Genomic DNA, 22500 nt, shown 5'->3' with positions numbered 1-22500 from the left:
CTCATCTCCCTCCTCCTCCTCCTCCTCCTTCACCTCCGTCCCTCTTTCTCTCCGTCTGTCTCCGCTTCTGCCTTGTCATGTTCCTCCTTCCTCCTCCTTCCTCCCTTTTCGCCTTGGTGTTTGTCTCCTCTCCCTCCCTCCCTCCCTCCCTCCCTCTTTCCGCTCCCTCCCTCCACGTTGGCTTGCTATTCAGGGTGCCTCGACCACGGCCATCTAGACGGCCTTGCCTCGACTCCCTCCTGTGCTTGCCTTTAAGGGGGGGTAATTGCTTGATACCCTTAATGCAAGGTAATAAAGGGTAGGTGAGAGAATGATGATGATGGTGATGATGATAATGATGATGGTGGTGGTGGTGACCGACACAAGCACAGATTCACCTGTATACTTGTCCCCTTCCTTGACCCCCTCCTTCCTCCCCCTCCCCCTCCCCCCTTCAGGTAGATACGTGTGTCGTGGCCTTCACCCTCACACCCTAACACACTCACTCACTCACTCACTCACTATCACTCACTCACTCACTCATTTACATACTCATTTATTCACTCACTTGCTCACTCACTCACTCACACACTCACACTCACTCACTCACTCACTCAACACTCACTCACTCACTCATCCATCAATCATCGGCTGGCCACAAAAGGCAGGCACTGACCCAAGAAATCCATCACTATGTATGAATAATGGCCGGCAAATAGTGATGTTAGCGAAGGTAAGAACATCACCAAAGACATCACCACCACCATCATCACCACCTCCATTATCACGAGCACCGCCATCACTGCTATTACCAACATTTATTTTCTGCCCCCATTTTTACCATCCTCATCACCTCATCATCCCCAAGATATGTAAGGTAACCTCCGTCACTGTGATTTATTCCATACCTTCATCACCATTATCATCACCATCACCAACGCCATTACCGCCCCATTCTTTATTATCTACCGGCGCTTTAGGCGAACACGTAGAAAAAAGGAAAGAAAAAGTAGACAGGGTCATGAGTACGAGAAGAAAGCTTGCGTAAGTGCGTATGAGAAGGAATGGTGTGTGTGTGTGTGTGTGTGTGTGTGTGTGTGTGTGTGTGTGTGAGGAGGAGGATGGTGAAGATTGACTTTACCGCAACTTGACGCTCATAGGATTGATGAATGGAAAGAAGGAAGGAAGGAAGAAAGGAAGGAAGGAATGAAGGAATAAAAAAAAAAGAGGCTCTCGAACACCTGAGGACCAGCCTACCAACCTACCTGCCTGGAAAGAAGGGAAGAGAAGAGAGGAAGGAAGGATGAGAAGAAAGAAAATACAGCGAAAATAAATGAAGAAATAGAAAGGAAGAATACCTACCTACCTGCCTGGAAAGAAGGGCAGAAAAAAAGAAGAGAGGAGGGGAGGGAAGAGGAGAAAAAAAACACACAGTGAAAATAAAAGAAGAAATAGTAAGGAAGAATACCTGCCTGCCTTACTGCCCTCCTGCCTTCTGTTGCTACTTCCTCCACTTCTTCATTATTCATCTATGTATCTTCTCCTCATCGCCTTGATCTTACTCTCATGTCCACTTTGTTATTCTGTTGGCAATGCTCTCTTTTATGTATTGGTTTCTTTATGCATTTATTCTGTTTTTTGTTTTGCTGTTATTTAGCGTATGTTTCTTTTTGCATGTTATGTTTTTTTTTCTAAACTTATTTATGAATGAATGAATGCAGGATTGTATTATTTGCGCATAAAATCAAAGGAGCATTTGAATATAAGTAGGAGGAGGAGGAGGAGGAGGAGGAGGAAGAGGAGGAGGAGGAGGAGGAGGAGGAGGAGGAATAAAATAGATGAAAAAAGAAAGAGAATGAATGAATGAATGCAAGCTAGAAGGGAAGAGATAAAAAATGAAAGAAAAGAATGAATGAATGAATGAATGAAGGAAGGAAGGAAGGAAGGAAGGATAGATGAATGGAAGGAAGGAAGGAAGAAAGGAAGGAAGGATGGAACGAATAAAAAAGAAAAAAGAAAAAAAGAAAGAAAGAAAAAAACAAAGAAAGAAAGCGCAATGAGAGCAAGACCAAGAAGAAAATAATAACTAGAAAAATAAAACGAAGAAAAAGTAGACGAAAAAAGTAACAAAACCAACAAAAGGAGAAATAAAGAAAGCGAAAAGTAAGAGGAACAGAAACAACAAAACACGAAAACAACAACAACAACAAAAAGGTTTAGAACAACCTGAACCCGGATCAATAAAATATCAAAGTTAACGGAGGACATTAAAAAGAGACGCGCTAGTTAACCATGATAATATAATTGCTTTACGGACGAGATATTGAACCGCTAAGAATATAACATGAACCAACAGGAGACAGATAATGACCGGAATAAGATACAGGGAAGGAGGAGGAGGAGTAGGAGGAGGAGGAGGAGGAGGAGAGGAAAGGAAAGAAGATTATAGAGAAGAAAAGGGAAGAGAGGAGAGGAGAAGAGAATAAAGGAATAGAAAATAATATGAGAGGAGAGTCAAGAATAAATGAGAAGAAAAAGAAAAGAAAGGAATAAAGAAGAGAAGGATAGAGGAGAGGAGAGAAGAAAATGAAGAGATGATAAATGAAGAGAGTTTAAAGAGGAAGGAATAGAGAATAAAAGAACAAGAACAAGAGAGAGAGAGAGAGAGAGAGAGAGAGAGAGAGAGAGAGAGAGAGAGAGAGAGAGAGAGAGAGAGAGAGAGAGAGAGAGAGAGAGAGAGAGAGAGAGAGAGAGAGAGAGAGAGAGAGAGAGAGAGAGAGAGAGAGAGAGAGAGAGAGAGAGAGAGAGAGAGAGAGAGAGAGAGAGAGAGAGAGAGAGAGAGAGAGAGAGAGAGAGAGAGAGAGAGAGAGAGAGAGAGAGAGAGAGAGAGAGAGAGAGAGAGAGAGAGAGAGAGAGAGAGAGAGAGAGAGAGAGAGAGAGAGAGAGAGAGAGAGAGAGAGGAGGAGGAGGAGGAATTTAAAGAACTGCAAATATGGGAGACGCAGAAAGAGAAAGAGAGGAGAAGGAAGAGGAAGAAAAAGAAGAGGGAGAGAAGGAGGAGGAGGAGGAGGAGGAGGAAAAAGGAAGGCTGATGCAGAGAAAAAGGAGGAGATGGAGGAAGAGAAGGAAAGAACTGCAAATAAAGAATGCAGAAAAAACAGCAGTAACAACCACAACAACAACAACAACAACAACAACAACAACCGAGGAGGAGAAAGAAGAGGAAGAGGAGATGGCAAAGAAGAAGTCACCCCCAAAGGAAGGGCTGAAGGGCTGCGTGTGAGTAATCTTTAGCCCTGAGCGTCTAGACAGTAATTAAATGGTGCCTACTGCGAGCTGGCCTTTAATTCACTATGCTGTGTTTGTTACGTCCGTGCGCTGACCACTCGTCCACGTACTATATATTCCTATGTATTTTCTCTTTCGTCTTTCTCTTCGTGTCTTCCTCCTCCTCCACCTCCTCTTTCTCCTCCTCCTCTCTCACTCTCTTATTTCAGCTCCCTTATTTGCAGTTCTTTTCTCTTCCTTCTTCTTCTCTTCTTCCTCCTGCTGCAGTTTATATTTTTAGTTAGTGGATAGGTGACGAAAGAGAGAGAGAGAGAGAGAGAGAGAGAGAGAGAGAGAGAGAGAGAGAGAGAGAGAGAGAGAGAGAGAGAGAGAGAGAGAGAGAGAGAGAGAGAGAGAGAGAGAGAGAGAGAGAGAGAGAGAGAGAGAGAGAGAGAGAGAGAGAGAGAGAATCATTAACATATAGCGCGCACTTCTGTCGTTAATTTCAATGGCAGACAGTGTAAACTATGCCTATCACTTCTTAGGTTATATAATGGGAGACAGGGTAAACTATATCTATCAAGCACTTATGGGGTTAGCTAATCTCTCTCTCTCTTGCTGTGTGTGTGTGTGTGTGTGTGTGTGTGTGTGTGCGTGTGTGTGTGTGTGTGTGTGTGTGCTTATCAACTAGTCTTCTTTATCTTAATCAACATGGAATACGATAAAAGGTATCTGGACGCACTGATAACGCTACTTTATTATTATTGTTATTACTACTACTACTACTACTACTACTACTATTACTTTTATTACTGCTACTACCACCTCTACTACTACTACCACCTCTACTACTACAAGCACTACTACTACTACTACTACCACTACTACTACACTTACCGGGTCTTGAAGAAAGTTCTGCATTACTTCGTCCTTCTTCTGTTGATCACCGCCACCACCACCACCACCGTCACCACCACCGTCACCACCACCACCGTCACCCCCCCCCCACCCCTTATCAAATCACCAATACAGTCACTTCTTCACCACCAGCACAAACACCACTCAACACTCTCCTCTTCGTAGTTGTAGTAGTAGCAATAGTAGTAGTAGTAGTAGAAGTAGTTGTAGTTATGTTGTTATTGTTCACGGTTATTTCTCTTCTTGATTAAAAGTCTTGCTAATGAGTGAGTTAGGGAGAGAGGGAGGGAAGGAGGGAGGGATGGAGAGACGTTGCCTCCTTTACCTCCACATGACTAATGGTTTCTGCATCTCGCCTCCTTGACCCTCCCTCTCATCCCTCCTCCCTCCCTCCCTCTCCATCCGTCCTCCTTATTCTCTTCCCCACTCTCTCTCTCTCTCTTTCCTCCTTCCTCCCTCGCCTCCTTCCGCCCGTCACTTCCCTCCCTCGTATTCCCCTTCTTCCTCTTCCTGCCTCCTCTTCCCTATACTGTCCCTCCCCCCTCTCTCTTCTCCCCCTATCCCTCTCCCTTCCTCACCCCTTCCTCTCACTTTACTCTCTTCCTCCCTCCCTCCTCTCACCCTCTGTACCTCCCTCCCTTCTTCCCTCCCCGGGCCTGTGTGCGCATGTGTCCTGATAATAATTCTTGTCACTGTGTGTGTGTGTGTGTGTGATGATATGTTTACCTCTTGAATCCAAGTGTGTGTGTGTGTGTGTGTGTGTGTGTGTGTGTAGCAGACTTGGGTTGAAGTGTATTTTTTTACTCGCGTCCAAGTATGATTACATTAGGCTATCACGAGTCCAAGTACAAATACTTAATTTTGTAGCAGAACTCGAGTCCAGGTACGAGTACTTTCGTTCTGTATTCGAACATAAGTACAAGTACTTTTTACTGATTTAACCTCAATTTTTTTCTGCTTTTCTGGTGTTATCAAGTGACAAACTGCCAGCCCCTCTTTATTCTGGTCAGCTCACATGACCTTACCATCACCTCACCCCAGGGCTCCCCTAGCCCCAGGCTTAGAACACACCTCACCCTGGCCGCACCTCCACTCAGGCAGGTCGTCAAACACTGCACCAGCCACGCGTTTGCATTTTTTTTATTGTACTCGAAAAATTGTCGAGTACTTGGAGTCCGAGTACAAGTACACGTACAAATACTAAGGAACTTTTAACCCTAAGTACAAGCAGGGTCAAAGGAAGACAGGGTCTGCTCATGGCCCAGCCAAAATTTGTAGGTTCTGCGCAGCCGTGACGTCTACCAGAGTTCGGGGGGTCCGACCCGCGAACCTATCAGTCTGTGAAGAGCACCTCAGGTGATCGTTTCAAATCGGCTCCCGTCGCTCGCTCCCCATGACCTGAATTTTTCCCTTTTAAAATACCTCACTGCGTTGTGGTTGGCTACAATAACAAGCATCGTTCAGGACGGTCAAACTACATTTTTTATAATTTACCAAAAGACAGAGAAACACGTAACACTTGGCTTTATTTGTGGGGAAGAGACGATATAACCTCTCAAAACGTCAGAATATGCATCCAGCATTTTCATACATCTGCATTTCAAAGAAATCTGAAGTAAGCAGAGACAGGCCAGGAGAGAGAGAGAGAGAGAGAGAGAGAGAGAGAGAGAGAGAGAGAGAGAGAGAGAGAGAGAGAGAGAGAGAGAGAGAGAGAGAGAGAGAGAGAGAGAGAGAGAGAGAGAGAGAGAGAGAGAGAGAGAGAGAGAGAGAGAGAGAGAGAGAGAGAGAGAGAGAGAGAGAGAGAGAGAGAGAGAGAGAGAGAGAGAGAGAGAGAGAGAGAGAGAGAGAGAGAGAGAGAGAAACATACAGACAGAGACAGACACAGACAGAAACAGTCCTACACACACACACACACACACACACACACACACACACACACACACACACACACACACACACACAGCTAGGCCAGTCCTCGTCGACGGACCGACTCGGTCGGCTAGATTTCGATCGCCGATAGAGTCGGCCTGTCGGCATCCTGCTACGGGCCGCCAATCGGCTTAGCCCGTGCTCCCCCGCGCAGGGAGGGAGTATTTTTGCACTCTTAACGGGCCGTCTTAGGACAAGGGCCCGTTTCCCCTAGTGATACTAAAAGATAAATATTAAAAAAAAAAAAAAAATCTGAAGTACGAACTTATTGGACGACCAGTGCCTGCGGCCGGAGTGCGATTCAAGCCTGGAGCTGTGCCAACACTACATCTATTGCCTTATTGCCTTAATAACTTCATGACAGTAACCTTACACTTCCCTTCAACAAAGGAATTTGGTGAATATTTGAGGGGGAGCAAACCATGTGGTGTACGGCGAGACAACTAGGAAAGAATCTTAGGAAAATTTTCTTAGATACACGTCAGAGGAGTGTTGCCAGCTGTACAAATTCATATTTTCTTCGATCGCTTTACGGCTTTAAAGATTTTAAAGAATGTCTAAGACGAAATATGTCTGTCTGTGTGTGTGTGTGTTTTTTTTTTTTTTGTGTGTGTGTGTGTGTGTGTGTGTGTGTGTGTGTGTGTGTGTGTGTGTGTGGAGAGAGAGAGAGAGAGAGAGAGAGAGAGAGAGAGAGAGAGAGAGAGAGAGAGAGAGAGAGAGAGAGAGAGAGAGAGAGAGAGAGAGAGAGAGAGAGAGAGAGAGAGAGAGTTCTTCGGGTTGTGTATTTTCTTTTACGAGAGGGGAAACGCTAAACTATAATATTCTCTCTCTCTCTCTCTCTCTCTTGCGTTCGTAAAAGAATAAAATTTCCCACACCAAAGAAAAAATAAAGAAAATGTTCTTCTTTTCGGGCAAACTTTTATATGCACCACATAGTGGGCACTCGCTGACGTCACGCTAGCTCCTACCCATTCACAGAAACCTGCGCTTGACTCGACCCCGTCTTCCTTTGACCCTGAGTACAAGTACAAGTATATGATATTGTGTACTTAAGCACGAGTACAAGCTCGAGAACATGTGCTTGGACTCCTGCGTTCTTATGTTCTTATGTTCTTAAGTCTGGTATGTAGATGATGATGATGATGATGTGTGTGTGTGTTTACCTAGTTGTATTTACCTAGTTGTGAGATACGGGAAAAGAGTTCCGCTCGCGCTGTCCCGTCTCCACATCCGCTCTGATACAGCTTTTCCTTAAAATGTGTGTGTGTGTGTGTGTGTGTGTGTGTGTGTGTGTGTGTGTGTGTGCTTACTCACCTGAATACACATGCCCCCACAAAACACACAGTCACAAACGCACACGAGGATAGAAAGTACACACAAACGCACATGGCCACCTTTATTCAGGTACACACATGTCAACATTCATGTACGTATAATATATAGATTTATTTTTTTCATATACATCTTTTTTTATAGTCTTCATCACAGCAAATACAACCAACGAACGAACACACAAACACACACACACACACACACACACACACACACATACACACACACACACGCACACGCACACATACATACATACACGGGTCACGGCTTGGCTCACTCCCACACCAACAAATACACGAACACAAAGAGAAAAAAAAGGTTCACGTTCGGTTTTTAAAGTGATTCGTGATTCGTTCGTTTCGAGTTTCGTGTTTCGAGTCAATTTCGTTTTATAGGTTCGTTTTGTTTCATTTTGTTTTTCATATTCGTTTTTTGGGGTGTGTTTTAGTGTTATAGTGTGTGTGTGTGTGTCGCCAGCGCGCGTGTGTCCGCCAATCAGGTTCAGCGACACACATTCTAAGCTTATGATTGGCTGACGAGACGAGCGCTGGCGAGGGCGTGCGTTCGTGCTTGTGTGTGTGTGTGTGTGTGTGTACCTCAGCGCATCACACTTTTATTTTTGTTTTACGAGTCCCATAACAATAATAATAATAATAATAATAATAATAATAATAATAATAATAATAATAATAATAATAATAATAATAATAATAATAATAATAATAACAAAAATAATGATAATGATGATGATGATGATTGTAAGGAAAGAAGTGGGGTCAGAGGTCATCATTGCTGCCTAGCCTGACCTTGCCTGCCCAAAAAATATATTAGGTCAAGATTAGACGAGTTTTTGGATAAGATTTTTTTTTCTTCATATAATTTTCGAGATGACATTGAACACTACTTTCTCTCGTGTGTGTGTGTGTGTGTGTGTGTGTGTGTGTGTGTGTGTGTGTGTGTGTGTGTGTGTGTGTGTGTGTGTGTGTGAATGAGTTTGTGTGTATATTTCTGTGTATGAGTGTGTGTGTGTGTGCGGTTATGTGTGTGTATTTTTGGACTAGCACTGGCCATTACCCAATGACTAACACACACACACACACACACACACACACACACACACACAGAAAGACATTAACAGCTGCACATACATCTCTCTCTCTCTCTCACACACACACACACACAGTCTTGGTCAGCGATAGATAGACAGATAGATAGAAATATAGATAGAGAGATAGATAGACATAGAGAAAGATAGACAGATAGAAATAGAGAGAACACAATAACATATTCTCCTACTAAACATCCCTCATAGCAAATCTAACATGACCCAGCCTACCCTAACCTGACATGACCTAACCTAACCATCCCTAACACAACACACCATGCATGACCTCCAGTGACCTCTCAACCTTGACCAACTCGCTGCGGGCGCCGACCAAACCCCAAAGAGGAATCGAACAAGTACACAACGCCAAGAATTCCGAAAAATACACGTTACATGACCTTTTATGATCTTAGGAAACGTTCGCCTTGTCCCCCGAGCAGCCATTCACGAGAGTCAAGGCGTGTGACCTCTAGCGGCGGGGAGGTCAAACTAACACCCGCTGCAGAGGATATAGACTGACCGATACTGGTTCTGTACGTGTAGTGTGACCATTGAGAGGGATTGTAAGGCGAAATTGACCTTATGTATGGCGTTCTTAGTGCCTTGTTTTCCTTGCAATGCCTCGGCGCCCGCTCCTGATATCCTAACAAGTTCTTTTTCTTATATTTTTGCTTCGTCTGAAAATTCTATTCCTTATACTTTTTTTTAATCTTTCTCTGTTCTTCTTTTTCTTGTTGCTGGGTTCTCTCACTGGCCCTCTTTCTCTCTCTCTCTCTCTCTCTCTCTCGCCCCAGGACTGCATGGCATCACTCTGGAATGGAAGACTTCTGGGAAACATTCACTCACTTCTGAAACACTGAACGAAGAGATTAGAGAAAAAGAAGACGTCTGAGGGTGAACTAAGCTGAATAAATAGATGAAATTGGTACAGGAGTGAAAGACAAATGTAAAAACCATGAACATAAATAGATGAACGAGAAGGTCAGCCAGCAGGATGACGTTAGAGGCTGTACTAACATAAATAAACAGATTGGTAGATTGAAATGAATGAGGGGATGAATAAATAAATGAAAGAAATGTAGTGAAACGCCTGACGAGCATAGAGATGAATGACTAGGTTTATGTATATGAAAATAATTTGTGTATTCGTAAACAACACTGCATTCGTTGATGAAATTCAAACAGTAAAAATGAAATAAATGAAACTGCAAACACTTTTCGTATTTGGCAATTAAATAAAAAAATAAAGAAAGAGAGAAGGGAAGGAAACAAAATATAAATAATGAACGAACGAAATCAGACTTCAAGACAGAATTATATTTACCGATTGAATAGCAACAAAAAAGTAATGCAATATTCTTGATTTTGAACGTCTTATAATAATATTAATAATAATAATGATAACAGTAATGATGAAAACAATAATAACAATAACAATAATCGACTGATCGTGGGACTTTTTTTTTTTTTTTACTTTTCTACTTTTTTTTAGTTACTTTTTTGTGTATACTTTTTTTGTTACTTTTATCTTGTGTGTTTTTATGCGAAAGGTACGTGTGTGTGTGTGTGTGTGTGTGTGTGTGTGTGTGTGTGTGTGTGTGTGTGTGTGTGTGTGTGTGTGTGTGTGTGTGTGTATTGGTAGTAAAATCGTCAATATCTTGGTGGTTCCCTATTGGCACTTCCCTACATTTATGGTGCCATCCTTGCTTCCATGGCACCATACTGGCACTATATCGGCTCTTATGGTGCCATGATATCCTAAGGTGCCTCTCCTAAGCTTGTGTGGTAGTCTATGGTGCTTCCCTTGACTACCAATGCTTAGTATGGTGGTATAGTGCATCCCTTATGGTGTTGGTTACGGTGCCATTACCATACGACTCCCATGGCAGTGTTTGATGGTAGTGCTTCCCTATGGTGCCATGTATGGTGTCTGTATAGTGGTATGGTGCCATGAAGTAGGCCAGTGTGGTTATGATGGTGTTGTTTAGTCTTCCCTTGTGGTTCTCATGGCAGTTATGGTGTTATGGTGCCTGTTTCTCATGGGGTTTCGTTTTTCACTCCCAGGGCAGTTTATGGTGTTATGGTGCTTCCCTTATAGTGCCATGGTGAGTGTTTTATGATGTTATGGTGCTTCCCTTCTCCCATGGCTGATTTTATGGTGTCTGTTTCTCATGATGCTATGTTTTTCACTCCCATGGCAGGTTATGGTGGTATGGTGCTTCCCTTATAGTGCCATGGTAAGAGTTTTATGATGTTATGGTGCTTCCCTACTCCCATGGCTGATTTTATGGTGTCTGTTTCTCATGGCGTCACGTTTTTCACTCCCATGGTAGGTTATGGTGGTATGGTGCTTCCCTTATGGTGCCATGGTGAGTGTCTATGGTGTTGGTTATGGTGCTTTCCTTCTCCCATGGCTGATTTTATGGTGTCTTTCTCATGGTGTCCCGTTTTTCACTCCCATGGTAGGTTATGGTGGTATGGTGCTTCCCTTATGGTGCCATGGTGAGTGTTTATGGTGTTGATTATGGTGCTTCCCTTCTCTCATGGCTAATTTTATGGTGTCTTTTGCTAATGGTGCTTTCTTCTTCACTCCCATGGTAGTTTATGGTGTTATTGTGCTTCCCTAATGGTGCCATGGTGAGTGTTTATGATGTTATGGTGCTTCCCTACTCCCATGGCTGATTTTATGGTGTCTGTTTCTCATGGCATTCCTTTTTTACTCCCATGGTGGGTTATGGTGGTATGGTGCTTCCCTTATGGTGCCATGGTGAGTGTTTATGGTGTTGGTTATGGTGCTTCCTCACTCCCATGGCTGATTTTATGGTGTTCGCTTTTTAGGTTGTTTTCACTCCCATGGCAGTTCATGATGTTATGGTGCTTCCCTTATGGTGCCATGGTGAGTGTTTATGGTGTTAGTTATGGTGCTTCCCTTTCTCCCATGGTTGTGGTTTGGTATGGTGCTCCCTCACTACCAAGGCTTTCAAAATCATGGTAGTAATGGTAGTTTCCTTATGTATGGTGTTATTAGGTATGGTAGCGTAGGTATGGTGGTATGGTGAGAGAAGAGGGACAGTGTGTGTGTGTGTGTGTGTGTGTGTGTGTGTGTGTGTGATGACATTGCATAGTTTAAAGTTTTCTTTCAGATAAGCTTGTTAGATAGGAGAGAGAGAGAGAGAGAGAGAGAGAGAGAGAGAGAGAGAGAGAGAGAGAGAGAGAGAGAGAGAGAGAGAGAGAGAGAGAGAGAGAGAGAGCGTGTAAACCACCAGTAACTAAGAGGTCTGTAACGAGTGCTTCCCTTAATAATCAAGTCGATGGTCTGACAAAAAAAAATTACAAACCAGTCAGTCACTAATGGCAGCTCCCCCTTCCCCCCCCCTCCCCCCCTCCCATGGGCCTTAACATCTTTGTACAGCATCTAACTCTACGTACAAAGCGATTCTACGAGTGTCTCTTGTTTTTTTTCTGTGTTTGTGAGTTTGTGTGTTTCAGGAGTCTATAGTTTTCCTTTGTTTGTTTGTGTGTATGTGTTTTAATCGTCTATAGGTATAATCTGTTTTAATTGTTTTTTTTTTTTACGTTTTAGCCATCTATAGTGTGTTGGGTAGTGTCCTGTGTGAGTGTTTGTGTTTGTTATCTATAGCTTTTTTTGTGTGTGTATATATGTGTGTGTGTGTGTGTGTGTGTATGTGTGTGTGTGTGTGTGTGTGTGTGTGTGTGTGTGTGTGTTTCAAAAATCTAAAGTTTCGTTTTTTTTTTAGTTTTTTTGTCTATATTTTTTTGTGTGCAGTATATATCTGTGTGTGTGTGTGTGTGTGTGTGTGTGTGTGTGTGTGTGTGTGTGTCAAAATGGTCACCACAAAGTCCCTCTTCTCACATTAATAAAAAGTCCAAATCGGTTTCCTCAACCATATACATCACTTTTTTTTTATCTTTATCTCTTCGCTTTTGAATAGATTTTGTACATTCCTCCCATACCTTGTCAAGATAATTTTGCTTTTTGTATTTGGCTTTTCGATTTTGTTTGTCAATTAATTTAATGTCTTGTCAAAAAGTGAAAAACATTCAATATTATTTTTCTTATCTTATCGCTTTTGAATTAGCTCATTAGATTATTTCGCTTCTTTTGCGCTTCTCGATTATATACAACACTAAAAATTTCTGCTTCCGTTCTTTTTTTTTGTCAAGTTTATTATTTCACATCTTTCAGCTTCTCATTAAGATGCAACACAATTTCTGCTTCCGTTATTTTTTTTTTCTAGTTTGTCAAGTTCATTAATTCCCATCTTTTTTAGCTTCTCATTTAGGTGCAACACAATTTCTGCTTCCGTTTGCCTTTCGCTGGAGTTTGTCAGCATTGTTTTGCGTTTTGTTAAGTTCAATTTCTCAACCACAATTTCTACCTCCATTTGCCTTGCTGTTTAGTTTGTCAAGATAAGTTCGTGTTTAGTCCGTTTGTTTCGCGTTGTTCCGCTTCTCATTCACATGCAACGGTCTGATGGTGAGTCAGCTTGAAGGCGCCTGAGTCACGACTATACGGCTACGCTACAACGCTTCTGAGTCACTAGAGAGCTCCGTGTGAGTCAGGAAGAGCTCTCGGTGAGTCATAAGCGACGTCTCTTCACTGACTCAGGGAAAGAAAGTCGCGGTATAATAATTTCCCTGAGTCAGCCGAACGAGAGTCAGGTCATGTTAGGTGAGTCACAGGTAAGGCGAGTCACCTGTCGATGGTTAATTAGTGGCAGGTAAACGGCGAGTCAGGTGAGGCTTAGGGCGTCCAGGTGAGAGGAACGTCCTGAAGTTACTCGTGAAAGTGAAAGTCGAGAAAGTTTAGCTGTTGGACGTTTTCTGAAGCCGTGTTATTTTTTGTTGTTATTTTTTCTGAATTGCTGATTTTTGGGTTTTGTTGTTTTTGAAATCTTGTTTTTTGTGCTTATTGTTTTTTGTTGTACCGATTTTTATCTTTTAGAACCTTATTTTTTGGGGGGGAGGATTCCGTGAGTTTATTTTATAGTCTAGTTAATCTTTTTTTCGTCCATTTTTTTTTTAGTTTCTTATTTATTTGAAGTTTTGTCATTTATCTTTAGTTTTAGCTAACATTCTAAGTCCATTTCTTGTCTAGTGTTTATTTTTCAGATTGTTATTCATTTGAAGTTTTGTTATTTATTTTTAGTTTTAATTAACATTTTAAGTCCATTTCTTGTCTAGTGGGTTTTTTTCAATACAGTTACTCATGTTTTTGAAATCGATATTATTATTTTAAATTTACGTTAATCTATTTTGGAGTCAGTTAACCTTCTTGCCTTGTTATTTTTTATAGTGTTAGTTTTTTTTAGATCATTCATTTATTTTCTTTCATTCTACTTAACATTTTTTCGTCTACTTAACTTTTTTTGCAGTCTAGCCTTTTTTTAGTCCAGTTACCCTTTATTGGGGGGGAACTATGCTTCTCTTTTTAGGTGTATACTTTTTCTCTATAGTCTACAGTTCGTTTAGATGAATTTTATAGTCCAGAAAAAAAGTGTCCTTTTATTATTATTATTATTATTATTATTATTATTATTATTATTATTATTATTATTATTATTATTATTATTATTATTATTATTATTATTATTATTATTATGTTCTCGATTTTTCATGACTTTTCTTTCTTAAATCTTCACAATTTCCTTTTTTTCCTTTTCTTTTCTCGCCACCATTTTGTATTGAATTCGATTGGATCATCTCTCATTTCTTTAACTCTCCTTCTATTAATGTCTCTTCTTTTCCATTTTTCTCATATTCATCTTTCGTCCAGCTCTTCCTCCCTTCTCTAATGAATCATAATTAATCAAGTCTTCATAAAGATTTTTTGTAAAATTTACGTAATATCTTAATTCTATTTTTCGTTTTCTCCTCTATTTTTCAGCATCCCTTTTTAACTTTTTCTGAAACGCATTTTTTCACTAATTATATTCATAGTGTCAAGAGTTTCTCATTTCGCCATTTTTTTTTCTCTAACGCCTTATACTTTCATTTTGAGTCGTATTTGGTTTTATGGGTTTCTAGTTTCAGTAATTTTTTTTAACCAATTTCTTTTTTAATTTCTTTTCCTTGATTTCTTCACGTTGGAACATTACTATAATTAAAAAGACTGATTACTTGGATTTCTTTTTCGAGTCTTTCGCGTCATGACTGTAATTTCACAATATTCTTAAACCCCAACTATTTATTATTTTCACTTTCTCGTTTCCCTCATTTCACGACTTCACGCTTTCCGTACATTTTCAAACCCAGTTATTTCTCTTTTTCACTTTTGCTTCCTTAATTTTACGACTTTAATAATTTCGACTTTGCTTCCGACATTCAAGAACTTCCGCGCACAGCAATTAAACACACACGATAACATGTAAACCTCCTTTGAATGTACATACCACTTTGTCTTCCTAATGCTGCCTGGGTGGAGAAGAAAGAGAAGTTATATTGAACACTGTTTGAAATATGTCTGATCTTAGCTTGGAGTTGAGCGTGTGGTGCAGAGTAGAGTCACCAGTTCTAGTTGCTCTTGTGGCCGAACTTCCTGGTGACGTGCTATCCTTTCTTCCTTTTTTTTTCTTGTTTTTTTCTTGTTCTTCTTATTTTTGTTCTTGCTATTTATTCTCCTAGTTTTAGTTCTCGTCTTCCCCTTGTCTACCTCTTGTCCTCCTTTCGTCTTATTCCTGTCTCGGTTGTGTTGGCGTCGTGTTCTTACTCCTCTTCCTCATTCTTGTAAGTCACGTAGCGAACCGAGGACTTCTCTCCGTAGATCAACCCCTGTGGAGAGTAGTAGTAGTAGTAGTAGTCGTAGTAGTAGTAGTAGTAGTAGTAGTAGTAGTAGTAGTAGTAGTAGTAGTAGAAGTAGTAGTAGTAGTAGAAGTAGTAGTAGTAGTAGTAGTAGAAGTGGTTGTAGTAGTAGTAGTAGTAGTAGTAGGTAGTGAAAGGAAGAGAAGAAAAAAAGCAGGAGAAGGTGGATGGTATGAAGGAGAAAGAATAAAAGGGGAGGAAGAATAGGAAGAGGAGGAGGAGGAAGAGGAGGGGGAGCATGAAAAGGAAAAGGTCGGTGAGACTTATTAATAAAGTTATAATCTCTTTGACTCCTATTTTTTTTCTTATCCCTCTGGTAGGCATCTTTATCCTCCTCCTCCTCCTCCTCCTCATCATCATTACATTGTACTCCAGGACAAAAGCTTTTCCCAACGTCCTCTATATCTCTATCTGGGGTCGTATTAATTGAGGCTTTGAAGGAGAAGTTTAGGCAAGTTTTCTTCTGACTCCTACAAATCGCGCTCCGAGAATGTCAAAGTCCCTAGTCTTTGGTCCATATTTTTAATCGTCTCGGCTCCCTTTACGACAATTTCCCAAGGCCACAGAGAAGGTTAGCCGGGTTTTCATGGGTAGTTTTCCAGTTCAAGGTGTAAAAGTCGGGTAAAACTATCACTACGATCACTAAACAGTCCATGAAAACCCCAGCAGTTTCTACGAGAGGCTTTTCAAACGAGCGAACTGAGGCGCCGAGACGTTTATAAACACGGGCTTTAATCTTATTTGTAATCCCGTTGGCATCCCGAAGTGTCCAGGAGATGGTGGAAGACTGCCGAGTCAAAGGCCACTCCGGACTCAGGTCGGTATCTTTAGACGCTTCAACCTCTCACATCAACTATTTCCAAAGTTCGAATAGGAGATTGATCGGGTTTTCATAAGTGCTTTTTCGCGTTCACGGTACACAAGAAAGGTCAAACTACCACCAGGGTTATAAAACTACCCATGTAAATGCCCTAAACGCATACGAAAACCTTGTCAAATATGTGTGCTTGGGCGCTGAAATGTTTAAGAATACGGGCCTGAGTCAGCAGCAACAAAAGAGACTCCCAATCAAGACCTAGACAATTCTCCGGGTGGCCGAGGGGGGCGGTGCGTGTAGAGTCAGTACGGTTTAGGTGAGTCCCGCCCTTGACTCACCTGCTGCTCGCCCTCCTTGGCGGGCGGGGACTTGAGGCAGTACATGAAGGGCGCGTACAGGAAGTTGATGATCGCTACGCCGTACAACATCCACTTGAAGCCGAACGTCTGGACCAGCGTGCCGGACAGGGCGGGGCCTGGCGACAGGAACAACAGTGGTAACAAAAGCAAGAGAAAAGTAGCATCATAATCATCATCACCCACAAATAGCGAGGCCGAAACAGTAATCCACGTTCCCATAAGATCGTTAGCATCACCATTGTCTCAGTTTCAGGATAAGTAGCATCGTTACTAAGAGGAATAGTGGTAATAACAGTAACAAACAGCAAGCAGGAGCAACAGTAGGAACAAGAACAAGAGTGAGCCATCACCATCACCATCACCATCACCATCAACAGCCAACAATAAACCCACCGACAGGTTACGTCACCATTAGATCATTAGGTATCCCATTAGCCTCAGTTTAAGTACCATCATTAGTAACAGTGGTAAAAAAAGCAAGAAAGAGTGCCGCCATTACCATCAGAAATCACCAATAACGAAGCCCAAGCAGATCAAGTCGCTATTAGATGCATCAGTATTAGTTTAGGCAAACATTATTACTGTCATTGATAATAACAGTAAGAGCAAAGTACCATCATCATCATCATCATCACCATCACCATCATCGTCATCACCCACCGATAGCGAAGCCGAGGCAGAAGGCCACGTCGCCGATGGAGTAGACGGAGCCGTAGACCGCTGAGTGTCGCAGGTCGACGAGGTAGCCGAGCTCCGGCATCATGGAGGAGTCCACCATGCCGATGGCGAAGCCCAGGCCGGCGTTGGGTGCAATCAGGTGGTTGATCTGCGTGGCCGACGGGATCTGAGAGGGGGGGGGGGGGTTGTTATCGGGGGTCAAAGTTAGGAGGGAGATGGAGAGGGGAGGCGTGGTGGTGATGATGATGGTGGTGGTGGTGAGGGAGGTTAAAATAGGTGGTTTAGTGGTGGTGGTTGTGGTGGTGGTGGCGATAATGATGGTGGTGATGTGGGTTTGATATACTAGATGGAATGAAGATGAATTGTGGTAGTGGTGGTGTTGGTGGTGTGGGTGGTGGTGCTGGTGGTGGTGGTGATGGTGATGTGAGTAAAAAGAGGCAAGGAGGTGATAGAGAATGAGGTGATGAAAAAAAAAAAAAACGAAAAAACCTTACAAGAAAACACACTGGAGAGGAGAAAGAAAAATAAAAGAACAAGTTAAAACAGAAAAAAACCGAACTCAAAAGAAAACACAAATTACAAAAAGGAAACAAAAAAAAGGAAACTGCAAAAACAATAACATAATTCACAACAACAGCAGCAACAACCCTCCCCTACCACCCCCACCACAACCCCCTCAACAAACACAACCCCCCCCCTTCCACTTAACTTCCTTCCCCCAACACATACCACCCCTTCCCTTCCCCCCCCTACACAGTAACAACCTTCCCCTTCCCCTTCCAATCACATACCCCCTTCCTTCCCCTCCCTCCCCTACCCCCCCACACAACCCTCCCCTTTACCTTAACTTCCTTCCCTCAACACCCATCACGCCTTCCCTTTCCCCTCACACCCAACAACATCCCACCCCTTCCCCTTCCAATCACATATCCCCTTCCTTCCCCTCCCTCCTCTACCCCCCCACACACAACCCTTCCCTTCCCCTTTACTTCCTTCCCTCAACACTCATATCCCCTTCCCTTCCCCCCACAAAAATAACAACCCACCCCTTCCCTTTCCAATCACATACCCCCTTCCTTCCCCTCTCACTCCTACTCCCCTTACCTCTCCACCCGAACCCCCCCAACATCCCCCACCCCCCGCACACTCACGCTCATCAAGCAGATCCCAATGACGAAGAGGCCGAGCAGGGAGGCCAGCCATCGCCCCATGAGGTGTCCGAGCGGGCCGAAGAGGTTGGTGCCGATCAGGTAGGAGATGGAGGCGGGGATGAACACGATGCCCAGCTGCCACTCCGGTGCGTCCATCGTGTCCATCATCCACAGCGGCAGTGACGGTTCCAACATACCGATGCCCATGTTGGCGAAGGTGATGGCGCCTGGGAATAGGGGAGATGTTGGTGATGTTGTTATTTTTTTTTTTTTTTTTTTTACAGTAGAGGAAACAGTTCAAGGGCCAAAAAAAAGGAAACAATAATGAAAAAAAAAAAAGCCCGCTACTCACTGCTCCTACAAGAGTCAAGAACAGTGTCCGAAAGGTACGTCAATTTCGGGAGGAGAGGAGGGGCGATGGTTTGGTGTGGAAGAAGGCGGTAGCGAGGGTGGTGGTAGTGGTGATGATGTGAGTTTGATGTAGTAAAGGGAGTGGAGATTTGAAATAGAAGGGGGGGAAGATGGTGGTGATGTTGGTGGTGATGGTGGGGGATGTGGTGGTGGTGATCATGGGGTTTAATACAGAGGGGTGGTGATGACGGGGGTTAAGATAGGTGATGTGGTGATGATGGTCGTGGTAATTACAGTGATGTGCAAAAGGTAAAGAAAAACGTGGTGGTGGTGGTAGTGATGAGTTAAGAAGGAGGTGGAGATGATGGTGGTAGTGGTGGTGATAGAAATGGTAGTAGTAGTAGTAGTAGTAGTAGTAGTTGTTGTTGTTGTGATGAAGCGGAGATAGCGAGAAAGAAAGGGGTAGAAAAAAAGGAAGAAAGAAAGAAAAGGAAGAAAAAATAAAAGAAGTCAGGAGGAACGTAAGTGAAGGAGGAAAGTGGAGGAGGGAAAGGGAGGAATGGAGGAGGAGGGAGAGAGAGAGATAAGAGAGAGAGGGGAGGGAGGAGGGAGGGAAAAGAAGGGTAGGAAATGACGTTCTAAGAGAGAGAGAGAGAGAGAGAGAGAGAGAGAGAGAGAGAGAGAGAGAGAGTGGAAGGATTAGAGATAGAGAAATATGTTCTAATGAGGAAGTTCTGTAGTGAAGAAGGTAATTATGTGGAGTATGGTGAATCTCTCTCTCTCTCTCTCTCTCTCTCTCTCTCTCTCTCTCTCTCTCTCTCTCTCTCTCTCTCTCTCTGCAAATACCTGCATCAGTTTCTTCTCTCACTACACATGGACAGATAGATAGATTGATAGATAAACAGACAGACAAAGATATGAATTAATCAGCTGTATCATAAAATTATTTCATCTTTAAAATCAATGTAAAGCAAAGACAGTAACATATAGGATGAAATAAACACACACACACACACACACACACACACACACGTACATACAACCTCCCCACCCCCCAAAACAATAATCATATAAACAACAAATACAAAGGTAGTCAGTTCTTCAAACCCTTCCGGAAAATATTGAAAGATAAAATAATAATGAAGTTAAACACACATTCCCTTCTTCTCAGCCTAATAATCCTCTTCTCCTTCCCCCACTCCCCTCCCTTCCCCCCTCCTCCCACACACACGCACGCACGCACGCACGCACAGGCAGCAATGACAATGTAGGACTAAAATACTGAAAGGTAAGAAAATGTACTTACTCACATTATCTCGCTCCTTCCTCCTCTTTCCCTCTTCCTCTCTCTTTCCCCCTTCCCCTCTCGCCCTAGCCCCTCCTCCTTCCCTTCCTCACTCCCCCTTCCCCTCCCCCAACACACGCACGCACGCACGCACGCACCTGCCGCAATGACGATGTAGGGGTCACTGATGAGCTCGACAAGAGTGGGCGCCTCATCCTCCTGCTTCTTGATGGCAGGCTGCAGGACGAGGAGCTGCAGGACTGTGGGGGGGTGATGGGGTGGAGGGGAGTAAGGGGGTGGTGAGGGTGAGGGCACGTGTTTGGTGTGTGTGTGTGTGTGTGTGTGTGTGTGTGTGTGTGTGTGTGTAGGGTGAGTTATGGTTAGTCGTATTATTATTACTTTCTTTTATTATTGTTATTATCTCATTATTATTATTAATAGTCAAGTTTTATGAGTTTTAAATACGATGTAACATACTCCATTACTACTACTACTACTACTACTACTACTACTACTACTACTACATTTTTAGATGCTGCCAATAGCGCCTTGGGTTACTTCGGCGACCCCAGCCCGTTAGTGGCGCAGGCGAATTTTATTTATAGTGGCTGCCGTGATGTGTGACTCTGCCTGGCCCACGCTGCCCCCCTGTGCTCCTCTTGACGGAGGTCACTGAGATCATGATCGACTGAAGGTCTGACCACCATGCGGTTAATTTTCCGTCACTCGACGATGGTTGAAAATTGCCAGCATGCATCGGTGGGACTCGAACCTAGGTCACTGACCTCACCATGCCCGCACGCTGACCACTACTACAAGAACCACTGCCACTACTTCTACTACCATTGTTACTCTCCCATCTCTAGCACAACAACCAAAACTATTCCTTCTGCTCCTTTTCCTCCTCCTCCTACTCCTCTTCCTCCGCCTCCTTCTACTACTACTACTTCTACTTCTACTACTACTACTACTACTACTACTACTACTACTACTACTACTACTACTACTACCACCACTACTACTATTACTACTACAAGAACCACTACCACTACTTCTACTTTTGCTACTTTCCTTTCTCTAACATAACACAAAGTCCTCATCCTTCTCATCCTCCCATCCCATCCTCCTGTGGCAAACGGATTGATTAAATCACTGAACGCAGGCAGCCTAGTAATGAGCCAACAGGCTTTCTGCTGCCTGCTAGTCCATGTTTCCATGTTTCCATGTTTCCTCCCCTCCGTCAGCAGTACTCACGTCCGTCGCCCAGCGCCAGCACCGCCAGGATGAGGAAGGGCGCCGTCTTGCCCACGAACTGGAACATGACGCCGCCGAAGGGAGGGCCGATCAGCACGCCCAGGGCCAGGCCGCCCAGCGCGATGCCCATGGCGTTGCCGCGCTCCTTGTCGTCAGGGTACCGCTCAGCCAACATGCCCATGCCTGGAGGGAGGGGGGGGGAAGGGGAGGGGGAAGGGGGTTGTTGTTGTTGTTGTTACTGTCTTCATCACAGTCTAATACAGTTCTTCACTACCTATCTACCTTACCTACTCTTCCTTTGAATTACTCTTTTATCATCTACTTTCCATACTCTCATCTTCATCACCTTCATCACCTACACTTCCTTCCACTTCCTTTCCTATCTTTTACTCTTTCCTGTATCACCAACTCTTTCCTTCACCTACTGTACCTTATAATTCTTACCTTCAATTCTACCTACCTTAATTTTCACCTTCATTTTTACCTTATTCCTGCCCTCGTCACCTATTCTTCCTTTCACTTATCCTTTCATCCTTTACTTTTTTTCACCTTCCTCATCTTCGTACCGTCCCCTTCCCTCATTTTCCTTATCTGCCCTTATCTTCACCCACCTTATTACCTTCATCTTCATCACCTACTCTCACTTTCACTCCCTCCTTCACCTCTTACTCTCTTCACTCTCACTTTCTCCCCTGCCGTCACATCTGTGCTTACCTGACACCGAGGAGCAGGATGAGCCGATGCCCTGCACAGCCCTGGCGATGAACAGCACCAGGTAGCTACTGCCGAACGCGAAGACTGCGGGGTAGAAGAAGATCATGAAGGGGAGGAGGAGGAGGAGGAGGAGGAGGAGGAAAATGAAGAAGTGGTGAGAAGAGAATGAAGAAGAGAAAGAGTAAGAGGCGGAGAAAGAAGAGGAAAAGGAGGAAAGATGAAGAGAGGAGGAAGAGGTAGAGGAGGAGGAAGAGGAAAAAAACTTTGGGGGGAGAGACTCGGGGCGGGATAAGGAGAGAAGAGGAGGAGGATGCGAAAGAGGAGGAGGAGGAGGAAGAAGATGGAGAAAAAGAAGAAGCGGAGGAAGAGGAAGATGCAGCGGAGTGGTGATAAACGTGAGGGTGAGAAAGAGTAGGATGATGATGGAGGGGAAGAGAGATATGATGATAGTGTAGAGAGGAGGTGAAGAAAGGGGAAGATAAAAGTGGAGAAGGAGAGAGAGAAGAGAAGAAAGGAGAAGAGAGAAGGAAGAGGGGCGA

General features: G+C 43.4%; 2 protein-coding genes and 1 long non-coding RNA gene across 43 annotated transcripts in view; 1 reads left to right on the top strand and 2 right to left on the bottom strand.

Annotated features, from left to right (window-relative positions):
• The window catches only part of LOC126985971 (urea transporter 2-like), a 60720-nt gene extending 56230 nt beyond the window's left edge, over nucleotides 1–4490 (bottom strand). For all 41 annotated transcript variants that reach the window (XM_050841593.1, XM_050841594.1, XM_050841592.1 and 38 more), the window contains exon 1: nucleotides 4144–4490. In XM_050841593.1, the coding sequence (XP_050697550.1) occupies nucleotides 4144–4167 (24 nt within the window). In that variant the 5' untranslated portion in view covers nucleotides 4168–4490. The remainder of the gene's footprint in view (nucleotides 1–4143) is intronic.
• A 2991-nt stretch (nucleotides 4491–7481) lies between these two features.
• Nucleotides 7482–11789, top strand: LOC126985967 (uncharacterized). The gene is made up of 2 exons (XR_007739224.1): nucleotides 7482–10863; nucleotides 10997–11789. It is a non-coding gene; the product is annotated as an uncharacterized LOC126985967 (long non-coding RNA).
• The window catches only part of LOC126985966 (synaptic vesicular amine transporter-like), a 75154-nt gene continuing 64366 nt past the window's right edge, over nucleotides 11713–22500 (bottom strand). Inside the window, exons 7-13 of the mRNA XM_050841578.1 lie at nucleotides 21962–22045; nucleotides 21248–21430; nucleotides 20152–20253; nucleotides 18358–18584; nucleotides 17189–17372; nucleotides 16508–16644; nucleotides 11713–15322 (exon numbers count right to left, since the gene is read on the bottom strand). Coding sequence (XP_050697535.1) covers nucleotides 15257–15322; nucleotides 16508–16644; nucleotides 17189–17372; nucleotides 18358–18584; nucleotides 20152–20253; nucleotides 21248–21430; nucleotides 21962–22045 — 983 coding nt within the window. The 3' untranslated portion in view covers nucleotides 11713–15256. The remainder of the gene's footprint in view (nucleotides 15323–16507; nucleotides 16645–17188; nucleotides 17373–18357; nucleotides 18585–20151; nucleotides 20254–21247; nucleotides 21431–21961; nucleotides 22046–22500) is intronic.

Source organism: Eriocheir sinensis, chromosome 60, assembly GCF_024679095.1.
Source record: "Eriocheir sinensis breed Jianghai 21 chromosome 60, ASM2467909v1, whole genome shotgun sequence".
In the NCBI taxonomy this organism is placed as follows: domain Eukaryota; kingdom Metazoa; phylum Arthropoda; class Malacostraca; order Decapoda; family Varunidae; genus Eriocheir; species Eriocheir sinensis.
This window is presented reverse-complemented; position numbering and strand designations above follow the sequence as displayed.